The 21,270-nt window shown below is 40.9% G+C and overlaps 1 protein-coding gene across 1 annotated transcript; it reads left to right on the top strand.

The window, feature by feature from the left end:
* Positions 1-200: 200 nt before the first annotated feature.
* LOC142955086 (uncharacterized) lies at positions 201-21,263 on the top strand. Its single transcript, XM_076096443.1, has 15 exons — positions 201-344; positions 12,016-12,052; positions 14,341-14,430; positions 14,645-14,772; positions 14,867-15,007; positions 15,237-15,413; positions 15,487-15,583; positions 15,679-15,887; positions 16,056-16,415; positions 16,508-16,622; positions 16,706-16,911; positions 17,026-17,143; positions 17,227-17,399; positions 17,491-17,570; positions 17,656-21,263. Exons 1-15 carry the CDS (start codon positions 201-203, stop codon positions 17,804-17,806), a joined length of 2,226 nt encoding a protein of 741 aa, XP_075952558.1. The 3' UTR covers positions 17,807-21,263.
* Positions 21,264-21,270: the final 7 nt, after the last annotated feature.

Genomic DNA, 21,270 nt, shown 5'->3' with positions numbered 1-21,270 from the left:
ATGCATATGCTCCAAGAGGGTCGTGTGCAGCCACTTGTGGAATGTTTCGCAGCCAGTGTGGCATGGCGCTGAGCAGATAAAAGAAAATGAAAGTGAATGTGATTAAGATGAAGTCATCAAGTGTAATCTGCTGCTGCAAAGCAACACTGCAGGGACTTCTGATAGGGGATACTTCCGCGTTGGGCAACGGACGAGCAGATATGGGTGTGCAGCAGTCCGTGACACCCTTTTACCCAGAGGGGTCCGTCCACACTGAGAGTGACAGCAGTGAAGATGTCATCAAAACGGGCCCTGGCACGATGGGCTTGAGAACGGTGCTCGGCTACGGGGGAGTTGTCGATTTAGTAAGCAGTGAAGCGTGGCAACTCCACTACAGGCAGTGCATAATTCCTAAGCAACATGGAGAACAAAAGTGTATGGGTTCACCATAAATAATGAAACACAAATGGCGTTCTATACCTCCTGGCTGGCAATGCAGGGCTATTTTTGTTTTTCTTATTACACTCCATTGGGTTTTTTCCTCATTGAATTTTAATCTCAGCGAGACAAAAACCACTCTTCAAAAACAAGTCAAAAGGAAATAACTAAACGAGCACTCCTCCAGGATTAAAAGCAGTCCGGGAACTTTATTTATCGGTTTAGCATTATTCTCTGATTGACAAAGTTTTGGCAGTCTTTTTACTGGGGATAAAATAAACAGTAATTATTTGTGCTCCCCCCCCCCCCCCTGCTCTCCCAAGGTAAAAGTGAATAGAAATTACACAATTCATTAAGACGGGTTTTTTTTCCAACAAACAAGCTCATGTACAAAAAAATATTCAGGAAGGAGATGATCAAACATGAAATAAAATAAATAAACGTTAAAACAATTAATTACTGCATGAATGGCATGAATAAACGACTGTGTTTTTAACATAGTGTCTTTTCACCATCACACAAACAACACAGAATAGTGGATCAAGAATGAAATTCCTCAGTGTGGTCCTGATGGCATTGGTGTTGTAGTTTATGCTCTCCTGTGAGCATACAATGTTCCATCAAGTCACAATGCTGACATCAAGTGGGGAGCTGTGAGTATTACTGTTGCTCCCTGAAGTGATGACCAGGTCTGAAAGCTCATTTGCTGTATTTTGTGTATTATTAGACAAACCTGCTTTTTATGTAATACTCTTTCTTCTTTTTTTAGTATGAGGTTAATTATATATTGCCTATTAACGAGTATTCAGGTATGCTCGTGGCTCTGTTCAAAGAGTCCCTGTGTGTCACACATGCAGTGAACTCTAAGCATAAAGAGTTAAAAAAAAAAAAAAAAAACGTTCACAGCATGAAACTTATTTTTATGTTAAATGAGTCCCTTTTACACGGCTCCTTGTTGGCAGATAAAACAAAGGTTACATCAGATGTGAATATCTCTCCTCCTTGTCTTCCCTGCAAATTCGAGAGTCACATGCAAGTCTTGAAGTGTGGGCTTCAAGGGGCTCACTGCAACGGAAACGTGCACTTCCTGATTTACCCAACAGTGGTGTATTTTGCCAGTTATTATGCGTGTCACATCTTGCTCAACAAGAACATCCCACATGGCATGACATCGTTTACCCACAGAAAAAAAAAGATATGAGTTTAACCTGCAGAGGTCACCATAACACTGTGTATAAAATCTCCAGAGCATCGTCCTTCCAGCTTCCCACAGTGAGAGGGCCAACGCATACTCATGATGGAATCGAAAACATGGTTACTGCTCTATATAATGAGATACTACCTAAATTACCAGTGATCTCAAGAGGAAGCACTTCGCAGTCGATGGCGGTTTGTCCAACTAATTATGAGACAGTAAAAAGACATTTCGGCTACCTTTATTTCATCAAATGTTCAACGACATCACAACTTTCTCTAGCTGTAGTATTGATCCTCCATTGCTCAAGACGAGATCTTGCAGTATTTAATGATTTGCAATCGACTTAAAGGTGCTAAAATTGATATTCAGAGCATTAATATAGCAGCAAACAAATATTAGCTATGTAAAGATATAGTGGAGTAAAGGCAGCCTGAGCAGAGAATGAAATGGCTGTCCCTCTACATGTGTCGTAACCCAAGCTTCTCCGTTGGTTAGACTGTTAGTGCTGTTAGACTGTGAGCTGTCTGGCCATTGATAGGCAATAGAAATGCACAATACCCTAAATCAATATGGTTAGGCTTTGAATCGCAAGGATGTAACTCGTTCTCATTATCAAGTACCTTCTTAAATATGTTAAACAAGCACCAGGCACTCGGGACAACTTTACTGTAAGTAACATTCTAAGCACATGGATTAGGGTAAAGAAGGTATTTTCCATCAACAGATCTTTTTATGCACCGATTGTTTTACTCCTTCTTGTGTTGACCCTGGTTTTAAAGACCGGAACACATATGGAATTAAGGTGATAAATGATCTCTATAAAAGGTGGTACCATGAAATCGTTCAACCAACTTCAGAAAGAGTACGGGCTACCCAAGAAGCACTTTTTACGATTTTTACAAATTGGTAGTTTCTTAAACTCTGTAGCCCAATATAAGGAAGGTCATGGACCAGAGCAGATAAAGGCAATCATTCACCAGGTCTGTCAGCTGAAGAGGGAACAAAATAGGCTGCATTTACCATAAACTTTTCTCTTTCAGTAATATATAAGTACTTACAGCAGCAGGCAAACATGGGAACGGGACCTTGGAACTGCAATCACTGATCACCAATGCAGAGCAATCATGTTAAATAGCAAAAGAATATGTAGTTATTACAAATCCCAGGAAAGTCAGTTTAAGATAATACATAAATTACAAACTATAGCAGGAGAAAATATGACGACTGCTCCGGCGTATGTGAGGTGTAAGCAGCATGTAAGCACATATGTGCATTTAATGTGGCTCTGTCTGGAAATTCATATATTTTGGGTTGAAATTGGAAATACCCTCCATATTACAGTGTCCTATTGAGCTCAGTCCTCTACAATGCATCCTAGGCCTAGAAGCTGCCTCACCTGTATTAAACAGATACAAGAGAACCCTTAGTCTTCTATGGTACTGTGCACAGTTATCAATCTTACAGCATTGGCTAGACGGCTCAAAACCATCTGTTTCAAGTTGGCTTTCTAATGTTCTACAACTACTCCCATTGGAAAGGCTCACACATGTTCTCCATGGAGACATGAAGGGGCTTTTCTCTGCTTGGAACCCTGTTATGGATTTTATCGAAAATCATACTAAGAGGTTTTGCAACCGTGGGATCCAAGTGAAAGGAAAAGTCCACAATATTTCATTGTTATGACAATATGAGAATGATGATCTACGATGATCTTTTCCATGATGTTTCTTTAAATTTACCTTTTTTTCTGTCTATGTTTGAGTCTGACTGTCTATATAGTTATGCTATGTATACTTCTTTTTGAGGGCAACATTTGTAGTATAGATAGACAGACAGATAGATAGATACTTTATTAAAGTGAGTGGAAATTTGTTCGCTACAGCAGCATTCATGGTACAGGTAAGCAATCAAAGTAACACAGTAAAGAGATATATATTGAGTATAAAAATGCACAATATATACAATAAAAATAACAGAGTAAAAAATATTAAATGTAAAAAATGCACAATATATACAATGAAATAGAATATTATTAAATTAACTAACTAAACAGTAGTGCAAAGATTTTTTAACCAACAACAAACAAACAACAGTGTAACGGAGTTATAGTATTGTGGATGATTTGGCCAGAGGTGATTTATTATAAAGTCTTATTGCAGTGGACTGTTCTCCTGTATCTGTCCTTGTGACAGCGGGGATGAGTCTGTTGGAGAAAGTGCTCCGCTGTCCCTGCAGCAGGTGGTGGAGAGGGTGGTCCAGGTTATCCAATATGGATAATAGTTTCTTCAGTGTGCTCCTCTCCACCACCTCTTCCAGAGTGTCCAGTTTGCAGCCAATGATGGAGCTGGCCTTCTTAACCAGTTTGTTAAGTCTGTTGGTGTCTCCGGCTCCAATGCTGCTCCCCCAGCAGACTACGGTGAATATGCATGCATACGCATATTCGTGTGGCATGTGTAACATGCATAGGTTGAAAATAAAATGGATGAAAGAAAGAGGTTTTGCAACTTTATGTTCCAAGGGACCACCGAAGAGCTAAGTGCACAATATTCATTCATATTTCATTGTTACTGCAGGGTCAATATGGAAGATGATGATCTATGTTTGTTTTGATTTATTGTGTGTTTCTTGTTTTTCTTTGTGTGTATAGTTAGCAGGTATGTTATGTTACGTACTGTTCTTGTTGAGGGTAACAGCGCGTAACCAATATAAACTGAAAATAAAAATGACGGAAAGAAAGAAATGCTCTCAATCTCGTATTTAGCACCTTCAAAACCAAATCTAACTCCAATAGACCGATAAAAGCCCCTATAGAGCTGATCTGCGGTACCTATTAAGCTCCGTGTTGTGTCTGACTCTGTGGAATGAGGAGTGATGAATAAAAGCTGTTACTTTTATGCTGTAGAGAGGCAGAGAAAAGCACTGCAGACCGACAGTCTGAGACAGTCAACCTGATTAGACCTAATCAACTCTGAACCCTTATCAGGCTGCTCTGCCTCCATGACAACAAGCATCCACAAGAAAGAAGACAGGATTTCAATTAAGATTGGCCTAATTCTACTTAATGGTTTTAATAGAGCAGACGTGTGGGGAGATGCAACATGGGCGCAGCCTCATAAATAGTCACATAACGGTTGGACTTTTCTGTTGACTTAACATGCAGATAGTTTGATATTACTGATTGTGATATAATGGACAGATTGATCGGGGCCAGCAGGGTTCATCTGTGGAGTTTTTGACCATGAGCAAGCAATGTTTTGATGAGCGACTCCGCATTTTGTTTGTGTCTCTCGTTCCCTATAGAAGAAGACAATAAGACAAGTGTACAAGGACACACGGGGGTGTACATGTACGCATAGAACAGGGCAAAATGCATATTAATAATTGCTAGCAAACAGCAGGGAAGTAAAAGGTCAAGAATCTAACTTCCCCAAACATCAGCTTTGCAAATCAGGAGAAACTGCAGTTGATTGGGCTTTAAGGATACACAAAATGGATTTGGTGAGAGAGACTGGATGTCTGTGTGAATGAGACTGCATGTCTGTGACGATCACATTAATACATAACGTCACAAGAAAAGTCCACAGGGTATTGCGATTGATTAAATAACCTTCCTTATGCTTCATTATATTCAGCTGCGGTTGTTGCATCTGATTATAATTTAGTTGAAGAAGACAGTATTTCAATGAGCCATCATAGAGGTATTCGAATTTGAACTGGATTGAGTAAAGAGCCCAACATTTAAGTAGCCTACAGTAGCCAGCAAGAGAGTTTAATCTAAAAAAAAAACACATACATGCAGGGCGTTGAGCTAAATGCTAACAGCAGCATGCTAACATGTTGACGATGACAATACTAATGGAAAAACTAGACTAAACTAAACAGATTTTAGTATGTTTATAATGTTCACCGTCTTAGCTTAGCATGTTGGCATGCTGTTTGTTTTTAGCACTAAACACACTGACGATGGTGCCAGAAGACCACCCGTTACTACAGTTCATACTCAAGGGACCATGAATGTATTTAAAAAATGTAATGGCAATCCATCGAATAGTTTTGGATGAAGTGTGGCTGAACACTCAAAAGTGAAAATGTACCTCTCACAGCAGTGGTAAATAGGTGGACTATTCATTTTTTAATTCTGCTGGTACATCCAAAAGTCAGATGGCAGATGACTAAAATCCTGTTTTGCAGGAGGCTTACACAGCTGCCTCTCTCCTCCCAGTGTTGCGTGTCCTCATTTATTCAGAATAGCTCAAACTTTCTTATGAAATAACATTTTCATCTTTCTCTTCATAACTCAGTAGCTGACACTACTTCAGCATTGAAACGCAGGATGACTTTGATGCACAAATCAACAACGCATTGAGTTATTAAAGATAAAATGGGGACACGCTTCACTGTGAAGCTTTAATACCCAAAAGTGTGATTTAATTAGAGATTATTGAATGTTGATTTGTATTTACATTTTGGATAGTGACACATACAGATGCTGTAGCCTGTGACTCACTCTTCTATATTAATAAACCTGTTATTGCAGCATCGCAAGTCCACATCATTGTATCATTACCGTATAGTGTGTGTGTGTATGCATGTGCTGCAACTTCATATGATACAGTTGTCTTATCCAAGGACCTTTAGGGTTTTGGTGTCCCCAGAAAAAAGTGAAAGTTATTTCCGAATTAGAAATGTTGAGCTGCTCTGTAGAAATGTTTTTTATGTGTTTTCTGAAGATGGACAACCACAGCTGGCTCTGCTGTTGCATGATAATGATTATGAACTCTCCTAAATCTCTTCATCATGGTGAGGCCAACAGAGGAACAACCTCACCAACCGCTATGGCAGGACGAATCTGCAAAGACTGAAGAAAACCAAAACCATGGATTATGAACGGTATTACTAGACATTAATGGAGATTAGTTGTAGCTCAGTAAAGGAGGAATCGTAATCAGCACAGGTGATCCAACGCCTTGCCCGGATTCTGTCACCAACAGGACAGCGGGATGTAATTAGCGGGACCTGTTTCTTGTTCATGGCAATGTGTTTTGTGGAAGATAGAAAGCACTGCCATCCAGCGCAGTGTATCTGATGTTTGTCAAACATAATGCTTGTTGACGCTTATTCACAAATGGTGTATGCCCGACCCCTCAGTCATCATTACTACAGTTCCAGATATGAGCTTTCCATCAGCCAGTCCTGAGGGCGAAGGGGAATTAGTCTCCATGATGTTCCATGTGGACAGGAAGAAATAAAGCTGATGAAATTCCCCTCATGCTCAAATTGGATATTTCCCCACTCTGTAATACAGTAGCTCATTACAAAATCCTGGTTAAGTAGCATCGCCATCACTATGATTGATCATTTGACCCTCCTTTTTTTCAAATGAACATTTTGAGCTCTGCAGTAACTGTGAAAGGAATCAACGGTCAAAAACAATAGAAAGGCCTAACGCACCAAACCAAAGGTTAAAGTTCCTCAGTGAAAGTCGCCGCTGATGATTTAGCATTTTAGCATTTAGCATGTTAGCCAGACCCAGCAGGCACCTGTTGGGTGTGTTTGTTTTGGGCCCCTTAGCGTGTTGGCCGGGTGGAGCATTAAACTGGTGATTAAGCTAGATGATACAACCTTTTCTTTACCTATGCTGAAGTATACACTAAGGCTAGCCTTAATCCATAATGATGTAGTTATGTATTATATTGCATTTCTTTTGCACTGTGCACAGCCTGCTAGCCCCAGCCCAGGTACGACAGCACCCCTGGACTTCTACTGTAGCAAAGTGCAATACTTAAGACAGAAAGTACCGTATTTTCCGCACTATAAAGCGCACCGGATTATAAGGCGCACCTTCAATGAATGGCCTATTTTAGAACTGTTTTTATATATAGGGCGCACCGGATTATAAGGCGCATAGAATAGAACAGCGTCGTAAGCGTGTCTCTTGAAAGGTGCCATTTTGGGGTCTTTATACACACAAGTGGTGTTGGACTAGGAGTAAGCACAGTACCGGTGTTTACCGCGGTGCGGCTTTGTAGTTTACCAGTCGTACTGAAACATTTTGACAGAGCGCCGTGTACAACCAGTATGGATCAACCAATTAACCAATTGATCCATATATAAGGCGCTCCGGATTACAAGGCGCACTGTCGTTTTTTGAGAACATGAAAGGCTTTTAAGTGCGCCTTATAGTGCGGAAAATACGGTACTCAAATTAAAGTAACATTACTAATATTTAAAAATGATAATGGAAGTACAAGACACAAAAAGGACTCACAGAAAAGAGGGTACATTTCATTTGTTACTTCCACCCCCGCTGATCAGCAAAACAGTTTCCTCCAAATTGTCTCTTGTTAATAAGTTTATTTAGCCGGTTGACCTCTTTAACCACCATTATTCAGAGGCATCTGGCATTTGGCAACATTCTCGCTCTGTCATTAGTCTCAGAAGAAACACATTTATGGATGTTGCAACCAGCTTGCCTGGTGCCTCGGTACTGTGTGTGCATGGGTGTGCTTTTGTGACAATGGACTAAATTCATCTATAATCCAATGAGAACAAACAAAACATCTACGATAGAATATACAAACATACAGGCAGCACTACATTTACAAAATGTTGAAGTTACTTTTAGCCAGCCATCTTTCGTGTCAGGGACTAAGTAAGCTCCAGGATTTATTTTTGCAGTCAAGCATCTAAATCTTCCTGTTTGCTACCTCAAAACTAAACCCAGGCGATGAACATTTATGACTGAAGTTTATTGCAGAGCACAGGTAGTCTTAATGCTAATGCTAATGCTAGCTGAGCGGTAACCACAGCAGGTGAACGGTTCTGTTCGAACAGCCAGAGTTTGGAAACGATAACTGGATGAGGAGATTTAGTCTTTCACATCACTGCAGAGCAGACTGACATGGCCGCTGTGTGCGAACAATTTTTATTCCACTAACTTTGCAATAGACTGGAACGCACCTGCAGCCATAGACATTATTTTTCCTCCCACACTGTGGTGTTCAAATACCTCAAGTAATGAGAATGTCGAGATAAAGGCAGTTATTGCAACATATGGTACGTCACCATCTGAAGTCAACATCCTTTCCCTATTCTACTGACAATTTTATTGATAACATTTTGTTTGACATCATTAGCATCCCTGCCCTTTCCACAAAAATGTAAGCCCTTTTTCCAGGCATGAGTATTGAGCTAATGTTAAAGTGGTGAAAGTCCGGGCTGTCACTTAAATCAGAGGCAGAGCAGGAGGGATTCCTTCCCCACTCTCTCTCCACTCATGCTATCAAAGCCCATTTTGTTCCATTTTTATACTGTTGGAGTGTCCTGAGAGGAACTGAACTGTGGCTTTCAACACACTTTAAACCACATCTCCAGCTGATAGCCCATTGGCATTTTTAAATTGCTGTGAAAATTGCTGCCAGTACGGTACGTGTGTGAGTTCATGGGACTGTTTTTTTGTAAGTCTTTTCCAACATATTGAAGAGTTTGGGATCATGGTTATTTTTGCTGCTTCATCTTGACAAATTTCTCAATTTATCGGTGGTGACTGATTGATACGTCTGTTTCTCCTTATGGCTCACTGTAGCTGCAGACTCGGTGCCTGTTAGTCTGTGGATATTATTTCTGCTGCCTTCACAGTTTGTCGAGACTCCCTGCTGAAGTTTGATTGTTAGTTAGATCACTTTTAGTCTCCAGGTCATTACTTATTTCTGCTACTGTCACATATGAGTTGCTTGATTTTTTTATTAGCATTTACTGTAAAACCAATAGGCACAATTGCCACAATAAGCCAAGTAAAAGACTTCTTCATTTGATATATTGCCAGTTATGTAGACTACAGCTTAATATTTGGGGAGCATAAAAAGCATAAATTGTTTCGCTTGATACACCAAATATTAGCGTGCAATGCACCCTTGTGGTTCGATATATTTGGAGTTACGGACCCGACTATTGTGAGGAAACTGGACTCAATCTTCAGCAGTATCAGCATATACATTGCTGTCTGTTGGCTGTCGGATGTTGCCACTGGGGTCCACCAAAAGAGAAAAACTTATAGTTGCCTTACGACGGAGATGAAATACATTTTTTTCCCTGATTCGCACTGTATGTAAATACATAATGTGAAAAGCACACACTGTTGACTTACTGAGACATTGGCTCATGCCTAAAATACACTTTGGCTTAATTAGTTTGCCATTACATTTAGCGTCATAATGAGAGCTGTCGTGCACTAGTTGACGACACAGTATTAATAAGCATAGCAGCCAATAATAGTATAGTGGTATCAACTATTTTAATCCATGGAGGGAGGGATACAGTATTTTTCTTTTCTCATAATCCCACTTTATAGTTAATGTTTTGTTAATCAAATCTTTCTGTGTTGAGTTGAAATGGTAAATTTGGATCTGAAATACAATCTTGCAAAGCCTGCTCTTTTGACAGGAAAACATTACAGGTACATAAGTCTCATGCCTGACGAGCGAAATAAAGTGAGACAGTATTTGAGTGCTGCTCTCAAGCAGAGGTGGGCGGTAAGAAATTATATTTTGATAACAGCAGTAATCAGCCTTTTTCCCTTGTTGGGTACACCCTTGCTGATTAGTTAAAGAGTAATCATCAATAAATGATGCATTCATTTTAATCATGCTGTGGTTAAAATGAATGTATCTGTGGAGCATGACCTTTGAGCGTGTGCAGATGCATTTTTGCTGTTTTTGCTATGACCTCACGCCGCACAGTGCTGGAGGCGATGAGCACTATGGTTGGAAAAATAAGAGCTCATCCTGTAGTTGCAGTAATTTACTCTTTGCTAAATAGGTCAATGAGATCGTTTGTTTTCACTATGGCATAATATACAAGGGGGAGATGTGTTGGGCATGGTACCACAGTTGATGAATTATGAGAAAGATCGTAATCACATCAATCTTTAAGCAGATGTTGGCTAAGCCGTAAATGTGAGGATTTCAGCAAAGTTATTTACGAGCAATGTTAAATTGACTCATGAACTTGCTCTATTTCACTCCCTGTACTCAAAGAAACCAGAGGCACTTGAAAACAAATGAACTGAAAGCTCGGTATGATCACTCTCCCAGAGTGCCTGGCTTTTCTTAGAACCCACCAAATAACAAATGGCAGAAGTACGCGTTCAGGTCAAAACTAAAATAGTGCGCCTCACACACTGGAAAAGGTGGCAAGTCAAGGAGTCCTCCCACAGAAAAGTGGAGGCTTTAGAAGAGAGACAATGACATGTAAATGGTAACGCTGAGCCAGCCGTGTATTTCACACTGATACATAGTTGTCTTTTCTTTCCCACTGCTAAATATTCATACAATCTGTATTAAACCTGCAATAGCTGATGTTTTTGGCAACTTGGGGGCAGCAGAAGCAAGTTGTGAACACAACACTGGTATGCTGTATGGCATAGGTGTCAAACTCAAGGCCCGTGGGCCGAATTGGCCCACCACGTCATTTTATGTGGCCCGTGAATCCTCCAGCAAAAAATAAATAAATTATGAAAAGTTAGACTTGATAATACAAACATACCCATGATCAAAATTATGAGATAGAAAGTCAAAATGATAAGATACTTAAACACAACAGTCATAGAAGCAGCTCTTTGGCAGGTTACCCTACATTTGACATAGAAATGGATTGTGAGTACATTGAAGATTTCTTTAAACGTGGCTTTACAACAGATGAAATCTGTGGGTAAATGGGTGCATTTTTGAAGCAGTGCATGCTAAAGGTATGTGAGCACCAGATACAGACTTTTAAAAATGTCAGTTTCTGAAGAAACACCGTCGCAGACCGAGTTCAGGAACTAGCAGGCAATCTGACAACACAGCTAGCCGAAGAGACGAGCAGTTACTTGTCTTTATATCCTTGGCAACCTGATGAATGTTTGATGAATGAGTCCTTTAGCTCGACCAACTCTCGAGGGAAATAACTGGCTCTCTGGCTGCTAAATACTCTTTTATGTTCAGCGGCTAGTCACTAAATGTGTCTGTCTGCTGTTTAGTGATTAGCAGTTAGGGGTACATTGGTGATTTTTTCACTGACAACAGCTGCTGTGTGTGATTGGAATATGAAATAAGTCAAATTTCGGGGGGGCGGACCGTCCCACTACCCCATACCACTGTCAACCATCTTGGGAGTGCTTATGCATTGCACATTTCTCGTGCTGGCTCACATCGCTTTTTCCTCCTGATGAAAAAAAATCCATGTGAAAAATATTAATTTAACAGATTTGCTCCTCATTAAGTTCGGGTAAGCCTCCACTCATTTGGTGAGACACTTGCACAAACCTCCATCCCTCTCGCGCTCATCCATCCTTTAATCCTCACGCTGCCGTTCCTCGTCTTCTCTTCCTTTTTTATAAACCTCTCTTCCCTATGTTACAGCTAATGTTCTACATCCTGCCATCTGCTTTACCAGAGGGTAATGTAGCAAACACAGGAAATAGGCCTGCCAGTTATGCCTACCAACATCCTTTTGTTTGTTTTTTAGAAAGGTAAAATATGCGGGAGATTATACAGGAAAATATTCAAACAGGACAGCGGTAGAAAGGGGTAAAATACGCGAGAATCCTGGTAGAAACAGGGTTGAGTGGTATGAGTTTGGTGGGGCTGACATTAACATTGAGTGCTTATAGTGCACCTACACATTGTTTTGTGTGTGTGTGTGTGTTGACCTGAAATTGTCTTGATTAGATTTTTGCTTCCACCAAACCAAGCTGCTTTTGTTCTAGCTCCTATTTTCATGCCTGGTGTGGCCATCTCTTCGCTTGTGCATTATTCATGCCACTTCAGTTAGTGCCTGGCGGAACAGTGTAGTTCTTGTGGGATCTAAAGCCCTCCTTGCTTAATCTGTCATCCTTCCCTGGATTAAATAGGGAGCAACAAAAAGAACAGAGCCTTTTCTGCTCAATTAAGTGTATGATCATTCTCTGACATGTTTCTGATTGAGTTATTTACAAGTAAGATGACAAATAGCCCGCACTGTACCATTGCCAACTGAAGTAAAACGGCAGTGTCCACATGTGCAAATCTATCAATACAGACCGGCAAAGCTGTATCTACTCAGGCTGACAGTTGTAATTAATTCATGTCACTTTGTAGAGATGTGTTTTTATTTTGACATTTTTTTCCAAGGGGTATGAAGCCATTCTACATAAAGACTTTGACGTAAATATGACGGATGAAAAACAATCCATACATTCATCAAAATTCAATGGTGCCAATAGTATAATCTGACAGCCGGTGATGTGCAGAAATCAGATTAGCATCATGTGTTGTAATCCTGTCTCGCATAAATGATGATGTGATGATGTGTGTGTTCTTGGTCATGAATATTGTCAGCGTCCTGTTCTTGCTCAGGCACACAATTTCTTCTTGTCCTCTATCCACCTTTGCCTTGATCCCCCATCTTGTTCGCGAACCCTTCAGTATCTGTGCTCTTGTCCTCTTCCTTGTTATCGCCGTGCCTTTTCACTGACATGTCAAGGATGAGATGTGAGGCAAAGGAAGGAGACATGTCATTGTATAGAAAGCAACCAGGTTTGAATGTGCAGAGACGGGGGATGTCCCTGGGTTTATCAAAGTGGGTACCTTTTATCAGGGTATATACCTTCAGTGGAGTTTGCAGAATGCACAATACTGCAAACACCATCTGTGTCAAACTCAAACAAACACTGAAAAGAGGAGAAACAGTCCAACCAGAGGTTATGTACACAGTATTGTGACCCTGCAAGACAAGATGGATACATCTGCATTCATAAGTAGGTGAGGGAGAAATAAATAGCCAAAAGAGTTGGGATTGAAGATATACCTGTCAATATTATTGCCGGACCCTGCTGGATTCTTCAGGGCATGCAACTTCTTGCTGAAAAAAAACATGAAATGAATGAAACTATTCCAGGAGTAAAATGAAAATAAATGTAAAGAGGAAGAAAAAAAAGTAAACCAGCTTACCTCCATGTAGTTTTCCTCAAAGGTAACTTCTCTGGGAGACCAGGGGAGAGAGGGAGAACACGTCTTATTCAGAGCATTGCTATCCTTTCCTTCATGTGTTGCAATAAGGTTGAAGTTAAATGAGAAGACCTGAAAAAGACCAACACAAGCTTTAGTGAACCACTTGCTCGGTGTATATTCTGGCCAAACTGGCATCAAGCGGCTGCTGTCTCCTGCACCAGCTTTTATAAGTCGGTTTATTCACCAACCAATCAAAGGCCTTCAGTCTTTACAGCCGCATGTGTATCTCGTTAGCAATCAAGCTCACTTTAAATCAGTTGCAGGTGATGAGGTTGGAGTTGCCTTTCAGCCTTAATGGGTGAGGACACTTATAAAAGCTGTTGCAGCAGACAGCAGAGACATAGTGTCACCCCAGCCAGGATATACACAAAGCAACTGGTTCACCTTAGCGTGTGTTGGTTGGCAGGTGTAGTTTTCTAGCAGCTAGCTTTAAACTCTGCCAACACATCCATTGCGATGGCTTTTGGGTTCTGCCTTGGGTAAGAATTTTTTTGTGGCAACCTATAGTCTATTAAGCTTTATTTGTGCATGCAGGAGACACGTGCTTTTGTCTTGCAGTGTTTCCTTGCTCCTGTCTGTGTGGTCCACTGCAAAATGTTCTGGCATCCCCGAAGGTAACTGAAATATTTGGCTCGTTGATCCACAATAACTAATGGCACCTCCATATGTTGACTGTGACTTTGTTTGTGCACACAGGAGCTCTTCATATGGAGTGTCGTGATCGTTACTTCATGATAGCCGTTGATCTCTCCTTCACTGGGGACGAACCTCTCTTTGAGGCCGTTGGTAAGTCCTGCACAGCTTCATCATGCTGGGCCATCACTGTCTGACATGTGCTGTGAGGGAATTAAGCATTTTAGGAGTTGCATCTGAACTTACTCCACATGCATCTATGAAATCAGTTTATAGTCTCTAGTTAGAAATCCATCCTTTCTATACCTTAATAAGAACAGGTTTGGACATATTAAGCTGCCTTGCTCGTGTAATATTTGTCTTCCAGATGGGACGGGTGTGTACGACATCACTAGGTGGTATGCAGCTCAGTGTGGCTACAGCGTCAGACTTCTCCCTCTACTGGGCCACGTGGAGCTCCGAGCCTCTTACTTCAGCTGTCACACTGACAACAAGGTGCGTACAACTTGCATATGAAACTTCTCTTTATTTTTTTTTATAAACTTACTATTACTGTACAGACGAGGTGTTTTCCACTCTGCTCTTTCAGGATGATGAGGTCTTCTTGTTTAACTTCAACCTGATTGTGACGCGTGAAGGACGGGAGGACAGCTATGCCCTGAACAAGACCTGTTCTCCCTCTCTCCCCTGGTCTCCCAGAGAAATTACCTGTGAGGAAAACTACATGGAGGTAAACTGGTTTTCTTTTTTCCTCTACATTTTCCTCATTTAATAGTTTTGGATGTTTACTAATTATGACTTCTTCCCAGGTGTCTGTGAGGAGTGAAGTCGCCTGTCCTGCTCGGACAGTAAAGGATGACTGGAGTGCTCTTAAACCTGTATGTTTAAAAATGCAGACTAAATGTCTCATTCTGTGCAGTAAAGTGTCACCTTGTTTGTTTTTAAGACTTTAAATCCCTTCCCAGGCACATAGCTCCACCACCTCAGACTGGCAGGTGACGTTTCAGAGAAATGAGGAGCAGTTGCCGCCCATGGCCCTCTCTGATGCTCGCAAGAAGGGCTACGCGTTTGGCTTGACCGATGGCAGGCTGGTGTTTCGTACTCCGTACGGGCAACCTGAATCATTCAGCACTGAGGTAAACCACTGATGCATAAATCTGTCTTGTGACTTTGAGTTCAAGCTGGTTTTTAATGAGTCTCTCTCTCCAGGTGGCTGGCGTTCCAGTAGAGGAGGTCCATGCAACTCTGTTCTCCAGACAAAGCTGGGTTGTCCTCATGGTCGACCTGGTGACTGCTTGCTCCATGTGTCAGTATTACAATATTTTCTGCTGTGGCTTATTCTCCCCTTGATAGAAGAGTACAGCTATAATTACAGCTATAATAAAAGTGTAACGTCCACAGATGAAGGATCTTATGATAACAGCGGCTACATGGTGTGGCGAACTCCTGAGGTGCCGTACCAGAGTCTTCACGGAACACAACTCAACATTGGTCTCAATGGTGAACTTGTTGCGCAGCCAGTTGCAGAGGACAGACACTTTGTTGTGGGGAACATTAACTCCACAGTTCAGATAAGAGTCCCCTTAACTGCTGAAGGAGGATACAGGAAGGTCAGAACACACTTAGGAGTAGATGTTGTAATGGTCAGATGTCGTCATAGTGGACAAAGATATAATCTAGAACATTAAACTCTATATAACTAACTTAAAACCAGGACCATTGGAATTTTTGGTCATGTTTTACCTGTTCTCTAAGTATTCTCCCTGCGTCTGTTTCAGAGCTTCGTGCTTGGCGATCTCTTTGAGATTTATGTGTTTCATCTCTACTTGGAGCAAATCCTGGCGGATGAGGATCGCGTAGAAACCAGAGTACGATTCCAAAGGACTCTGTCCACTCCCCTGCTGCCACACCCTGTTTTCACTGAAAACCAAACGGTTGCTGACGAACTCTCATTCACGGTCTACCTCGGAGACGTCCCTGAAGACATGGAGTTGGTTGCCGTTTATTTGAATGGAGATGAATTTACAGTGCCATTTATGAACAAGAGAAGCTACAATATCACTAAAGTTGTTCACCCCAACAACACTCTTGGTTACATTCTGAAGGTGCCTTTTGATGACCCTGTTGTCCTGCTGCAGGTAAAGGTTCTTTTGAAAGAAGACTGACTTTAAAGTCTTGCAACTGTCATGTGAGCACAAGACATCACTTCATTTTTTTTTTTTTTTCCTAGTTCTCTGACGATGCAGTTCTTCACTATGAGCTGAACATCAACTACACACTGACAATCCTGCCTGAAAACGAGCCTTTTTACCACCTGACATCAGTCATGGCATTCATTGATGCCTGTAAGTCTCTAACCTTTATTTTTAGACTTTGCCAGTCCTACTTGTGAATGAAGAAAATTAATCCTTGTTTTGTGTTTTGACAGCTCCTCCAGCCTTTGATACCGTCTGTTCTAAGTCTGGCATCAGCTTCAGTCGGGACCACCGGCCTTATGACTCCCTCTGGGAGATCAGTATCGGCTCAGACCTGCTGACACCAGAGCTGGCAGCCAAACACGGCTACATCATGAGCAACGATAGCCAGAGTCTGCGGCTAATGGTGCCGCTATTCTCTCACGGCTACAAGTACAACGTGAGTTGAGACTCCTTAAACTCATCTTCTTGTGTCCTTTAGTTGACTTGAACATGACGCTGAATGACTAAGCTGCTTTTTTTTTTTTTTTTTTTTTTTTTTTTTTTTAAATAGAGCGTTAGTTTGAAGGGCTTCTATGGCACCTTCAAGATCCTCATGCGGGATCATGAGACATCAGAGGTCGAGAGCTCAACTATCAAGAGTTGTCCGTTCTCTACTAATGAACTCATTTGTAAGTACATCCTGTTACTTACTTTGAGAGCAGGTGGGGGTCTCTGTATAGCTGATAAAATTCTCAAACACCTCTTTCTCTAGTGTGTTCGACTCTAGGGAGGTTGACTGTGGTGGCCGACATGTCTCTGGCCATCCCAAGCGGAGGACTTCCTGCAAGATTCAACCTGATCGACAAACTCTGTGGCGCCAGAGAGAAGAACGGCACCAGGGCTCTGTTCTCTTTTCCAATCAACACCTGTGGAACCACCATCGAGGTACTGCTGCTACAGATTTAAAACCAATGTTGCTATTGGACCAAATGGATGACAAATCTAAATTTGTATCGTTTGCCTTTTTTCTTTTTAGCTCAGCATGGGAAATGTGACTTATCAAAATGAGATTTTCTATAGCGGGAGCAGTCGGGTACACTCTGATGCTGTTGAGAGGTATGTGTCGCAATACAGTGTTCAATTGTAAAGAAATGCTGTACAGCACAAGAAGAGGGGTATTTAATTGTTTTCTCTCTTACAGGGTGATGGTACAGTGCACATATCCTCTGGCTAGTCTTCATCGCCTCTTCACAACGTTTAGGTTTGAGGCTGACACAGCTGGTATCGGCAGCATCATCCACACTGCACGGCCCATGTCAGGTACAGTAGTTTGTTCACTTGTCGGGAAATGACAGTAATCACTCATTTTGGATTTGGCTCATTTCTCATCTTTCTGTGCTGTAGATATGCAGAGTCTCTCCATCGAGCCCACTGCAGCACTTCAAACCACACCTGCTAGTCCAGCTGTCTCACGCGTGCATGCTGACCACCCCTCTCCTCGCTACATAAAAGTTCCTAGTCTTCACAAACTTGCCAGTGTGTTAAAGTGAGAGCTTTTTATCATTTAAAACCTCTATTACTGAGCTGTCACTTTGTTAAAAATGTTGAATGTCTTGCCCTCTCTTCACAGGAGCACAAGGATCCAAGCAAAGTAAATCCTGCCCTAATTTGAAGGAAGTGTAATTTTTAAATGGAAATTTTTTAATTTAATAAAGCTGTTTTCTTAAATTATTTGTCTGTTAAATACTTGTCCAACTTCTAAAAACATGCATTTAGACGCAGGAAGTTGTCAAACAGCAATATGTAAATTAACAAGCTGCAAGGAGTATTAGATTTGGGTGAAAGATTAAAGCTGGCTAGTGAGGTAGACCTGTTACTGCACACATTTTTAAGAAACAAAATGTTATGCTTTACCACTCTGTCATAGGGGAAATAAAGCACTACTTAACCAAATTATCACATCGCTAAAGTAACCAAAAGCCCTGCAGAAATGATTACTCTGGAGTAGTTAAACATGGCGTTGCCTTAAGGGTCTGCAACAACAAACTAATAACTTCACGGAAGCATTTTCAATGCAGGAAACGTCCCTTAGTGGAGTGGAATGCTACTGGTACTTTTCACCATCTGAATATTACTTACTTCCTCCGTACGTGTAAGCCTAATGAATATTTGGACAATGCACTTGACTCACCAGGGACATGAGGAACAACTCGACTTTTTAGCTTGACATTTAGGAACACTTAAGCAGGTTTGAGCAGACAACTCAAAATTCATCTTCCAGATGGGTCAGGTGTGTACGCTGTCACTAAGCAGTAAGCAGCTCGGTGTGGCTACAGCGTCTCTCTACTGGAGCGTGTGGAGCTCCAAACCGCTTACTTCAGTTGTCCTACTGACAAGGGGTATACAAATTACATATATATATATATATATATATATATATATATATATAATTTTATTTTTTTTTTTTTAATTCCAGATTCATCAAAACCTGCAGTCTAGATAACTTAATGCAACTCTATCTCAGACAGCACTGACATTCAGCAGTCTTGTAAATGATTTCAGACTTTGGCACAGCTTCCCCGGCAGCCACAAAGGCAGCCACAAAAGGCTTTACAACTTTTCCCATATGCATAAGTCACAACCAATAACTTGGTTTGATTACATTTCAGTCTCAAACCTTCAACCTAGCAGCTTGAGGACCCTGCAGCTGTATTCTTACAGCTTCCCAATACAAACAGTTGCTCCTTTTGCCAAAATGTTTAGAATTACGAAACTACCAGAAAAAAATTTGAAAGTTGTTTGAGCTCCTCCACCTAGTTACATGCCTTTGTCCCAACATGTTGGTCTCAATGACAAATGCAGAGTATTTAAGGTAACCAGGTCTTCTGGTGCGTCTGGTAGTGGACTCTAGGGTGGGAGACTGTAGACTATAGAGAACAAACAAACATTGTTGGCACGTGTATATGTTGTGGTTCATTCAGGTCAACGGGGGAATCTCCTATAGGTTCATTTATTCAGGCTTGTGACACCTCCAGAAAGCTCATCAGTGATGACGGGCATCCAAATAACGCATGCTGATGTCGCTATACCAGGACCCTGGGTCTCAGGCATATGTAGCTCCAAATTTACTCCTGATGACTAAACCGGAGAGGGCAGCTACCGACACAGTTTTAAATATCTCTTGACACTGTTTGTTGACCTTTAGCTGTCAAGTGTACCCAGACTTCTGATTGTGCTTTACTCATGTAGATTTCAGCCTTAACTTGACTGGGCTGCAATCAAGCAACGCCTACGCTTGCCTTTAATATCTAACGGGAATAAATAGGATAGTTTATATTACAATAAAAAAAAAAGGTAATGCCATTTAAATTACATGGGTTGAATTATTGACACGTTGCGGAATCTTTCTCCAAGCTATTTTAGTTATACTACGGTAGTTCAAATTATTAAGGAGTCAGACATCGCCGTTGGAGTGTTTCTCATGAATTTTAACGAGTGCTGTGGCTTTTTTGAGGCCATTTCAAGGTGGCATGCAGCTCTCTGTCAGTCAATCTGAGGAGCGAGTGTTAAAGCAACTGTCTTGACCCTATGATCAGGTGTCTGTCTGTCTCTGCCCTATTGTTGCAGAAGAATGGAAGAAAAAAGGAACACCTGTTTTTTGCTTGTTAAACATGAAAGCAGTGTGACTCTTTCGTCCCTGTAGGCATCGACACACTTAATGGAAACACTTGAGGTGTTCTGGGTGTCAAAGCAAATGTTTTAAGATGACAAACACCTTATGGCAAATCTGCAGCTGTGATGGATTCGTTTTTTTTTTTTTTTTTTCCATCACTGTAGAGTCATAGCCTCGTAAAAAATCAAATTGCAGAAATAGTGTGGTTTGGATGGCCTTCGAAAAGGGCATGGGCAATGGTCATCCAGTTTATTGTGCACTGATTGCACTGATCTCCACCCGTCGATGCATGCTCTCCTTCAACCATATCCATGCAGAATAGCCCCCCCTCCCTGAGTTTCTTTGTACATGCAGGGTCATATTTAAATAGGTTCACTGAGTTATCTGAAAACCTGTTAAACTTGTGTTTGTTTGGTATTTCTTGTTTTATTCCAATAAGAATTTTGGAAGGCATATTAAAGCAAAGGTAAAGGGGTTGCGCAATCGTCCTCTGTGCAGCTTTAAAAAAAAGTTTTAATTATAAACCACACCATTCCTACACTGATTTGGAGAAGGTCATATCTGCAATTTCCGCTTGCCTGGTCTTCTATTCTCGTAAGACCTTCCTCTCATACCTGCCGTCTATCCAGAAAACTGTATAATTGTGAAAAAAAGATCCTGGCACTTACTATTTGTCACTTATTTTTAGATTTAATTGCATTTCAAGCACTGCAGTAAGGCTGCCTCAACCTTAGATCCCTCACAGTAAATGGCACCTATAACGAATTAGACTTTTCTATCAAGGTCAACATACATTGAGACGTATTGTGACTCAAATCCTAACATGTTGCACTTTATAAATGGCTACATTTCAATTATTCTAACCTACAACTCTCAATTCAAAATGAAGAAGGGTTGACTGTGAAAAATCTGGCTCACTGACAAAGAGCAAATTGAGCAAAATGTTTATAGTATAATAGTAGGCTACCTGAGGTATTGATTAAAGAATGTTTCTTAATTCGGCAGGTAAATGGTGCATTCAAATAAAAACTAAAAGTTTACATTGTTTTGATTTTTATTGTAAACGTGACTTTCAAATATGTGTGCGTGTGTTTATATGATCCTTGTGTAAACGTTTTTTTTAAACCTATTCTCAAAATTAAA

This window comes from Anarhichas minor, unplaced genomic scaffold, assembly GCF_050575085.1.
Source record: "Anarhichas minor isolate MPS153535 unplaced genomic scaffold, ASM5057508v1 ptg000022l, whole genome shotgun sequence".
NCBI classification, from domain to species: domain Eukaryota; kingdom Metazoa; phylum Chordata; class Actinopteri; order Perciformes; family Anarhichadidae; genus Anarhichas; species Anarhichas minor.
Note: the sequence above shows the minus strand (reverse complement) of the source record. Positions and strands in the feature narration are given on the sequence as shown.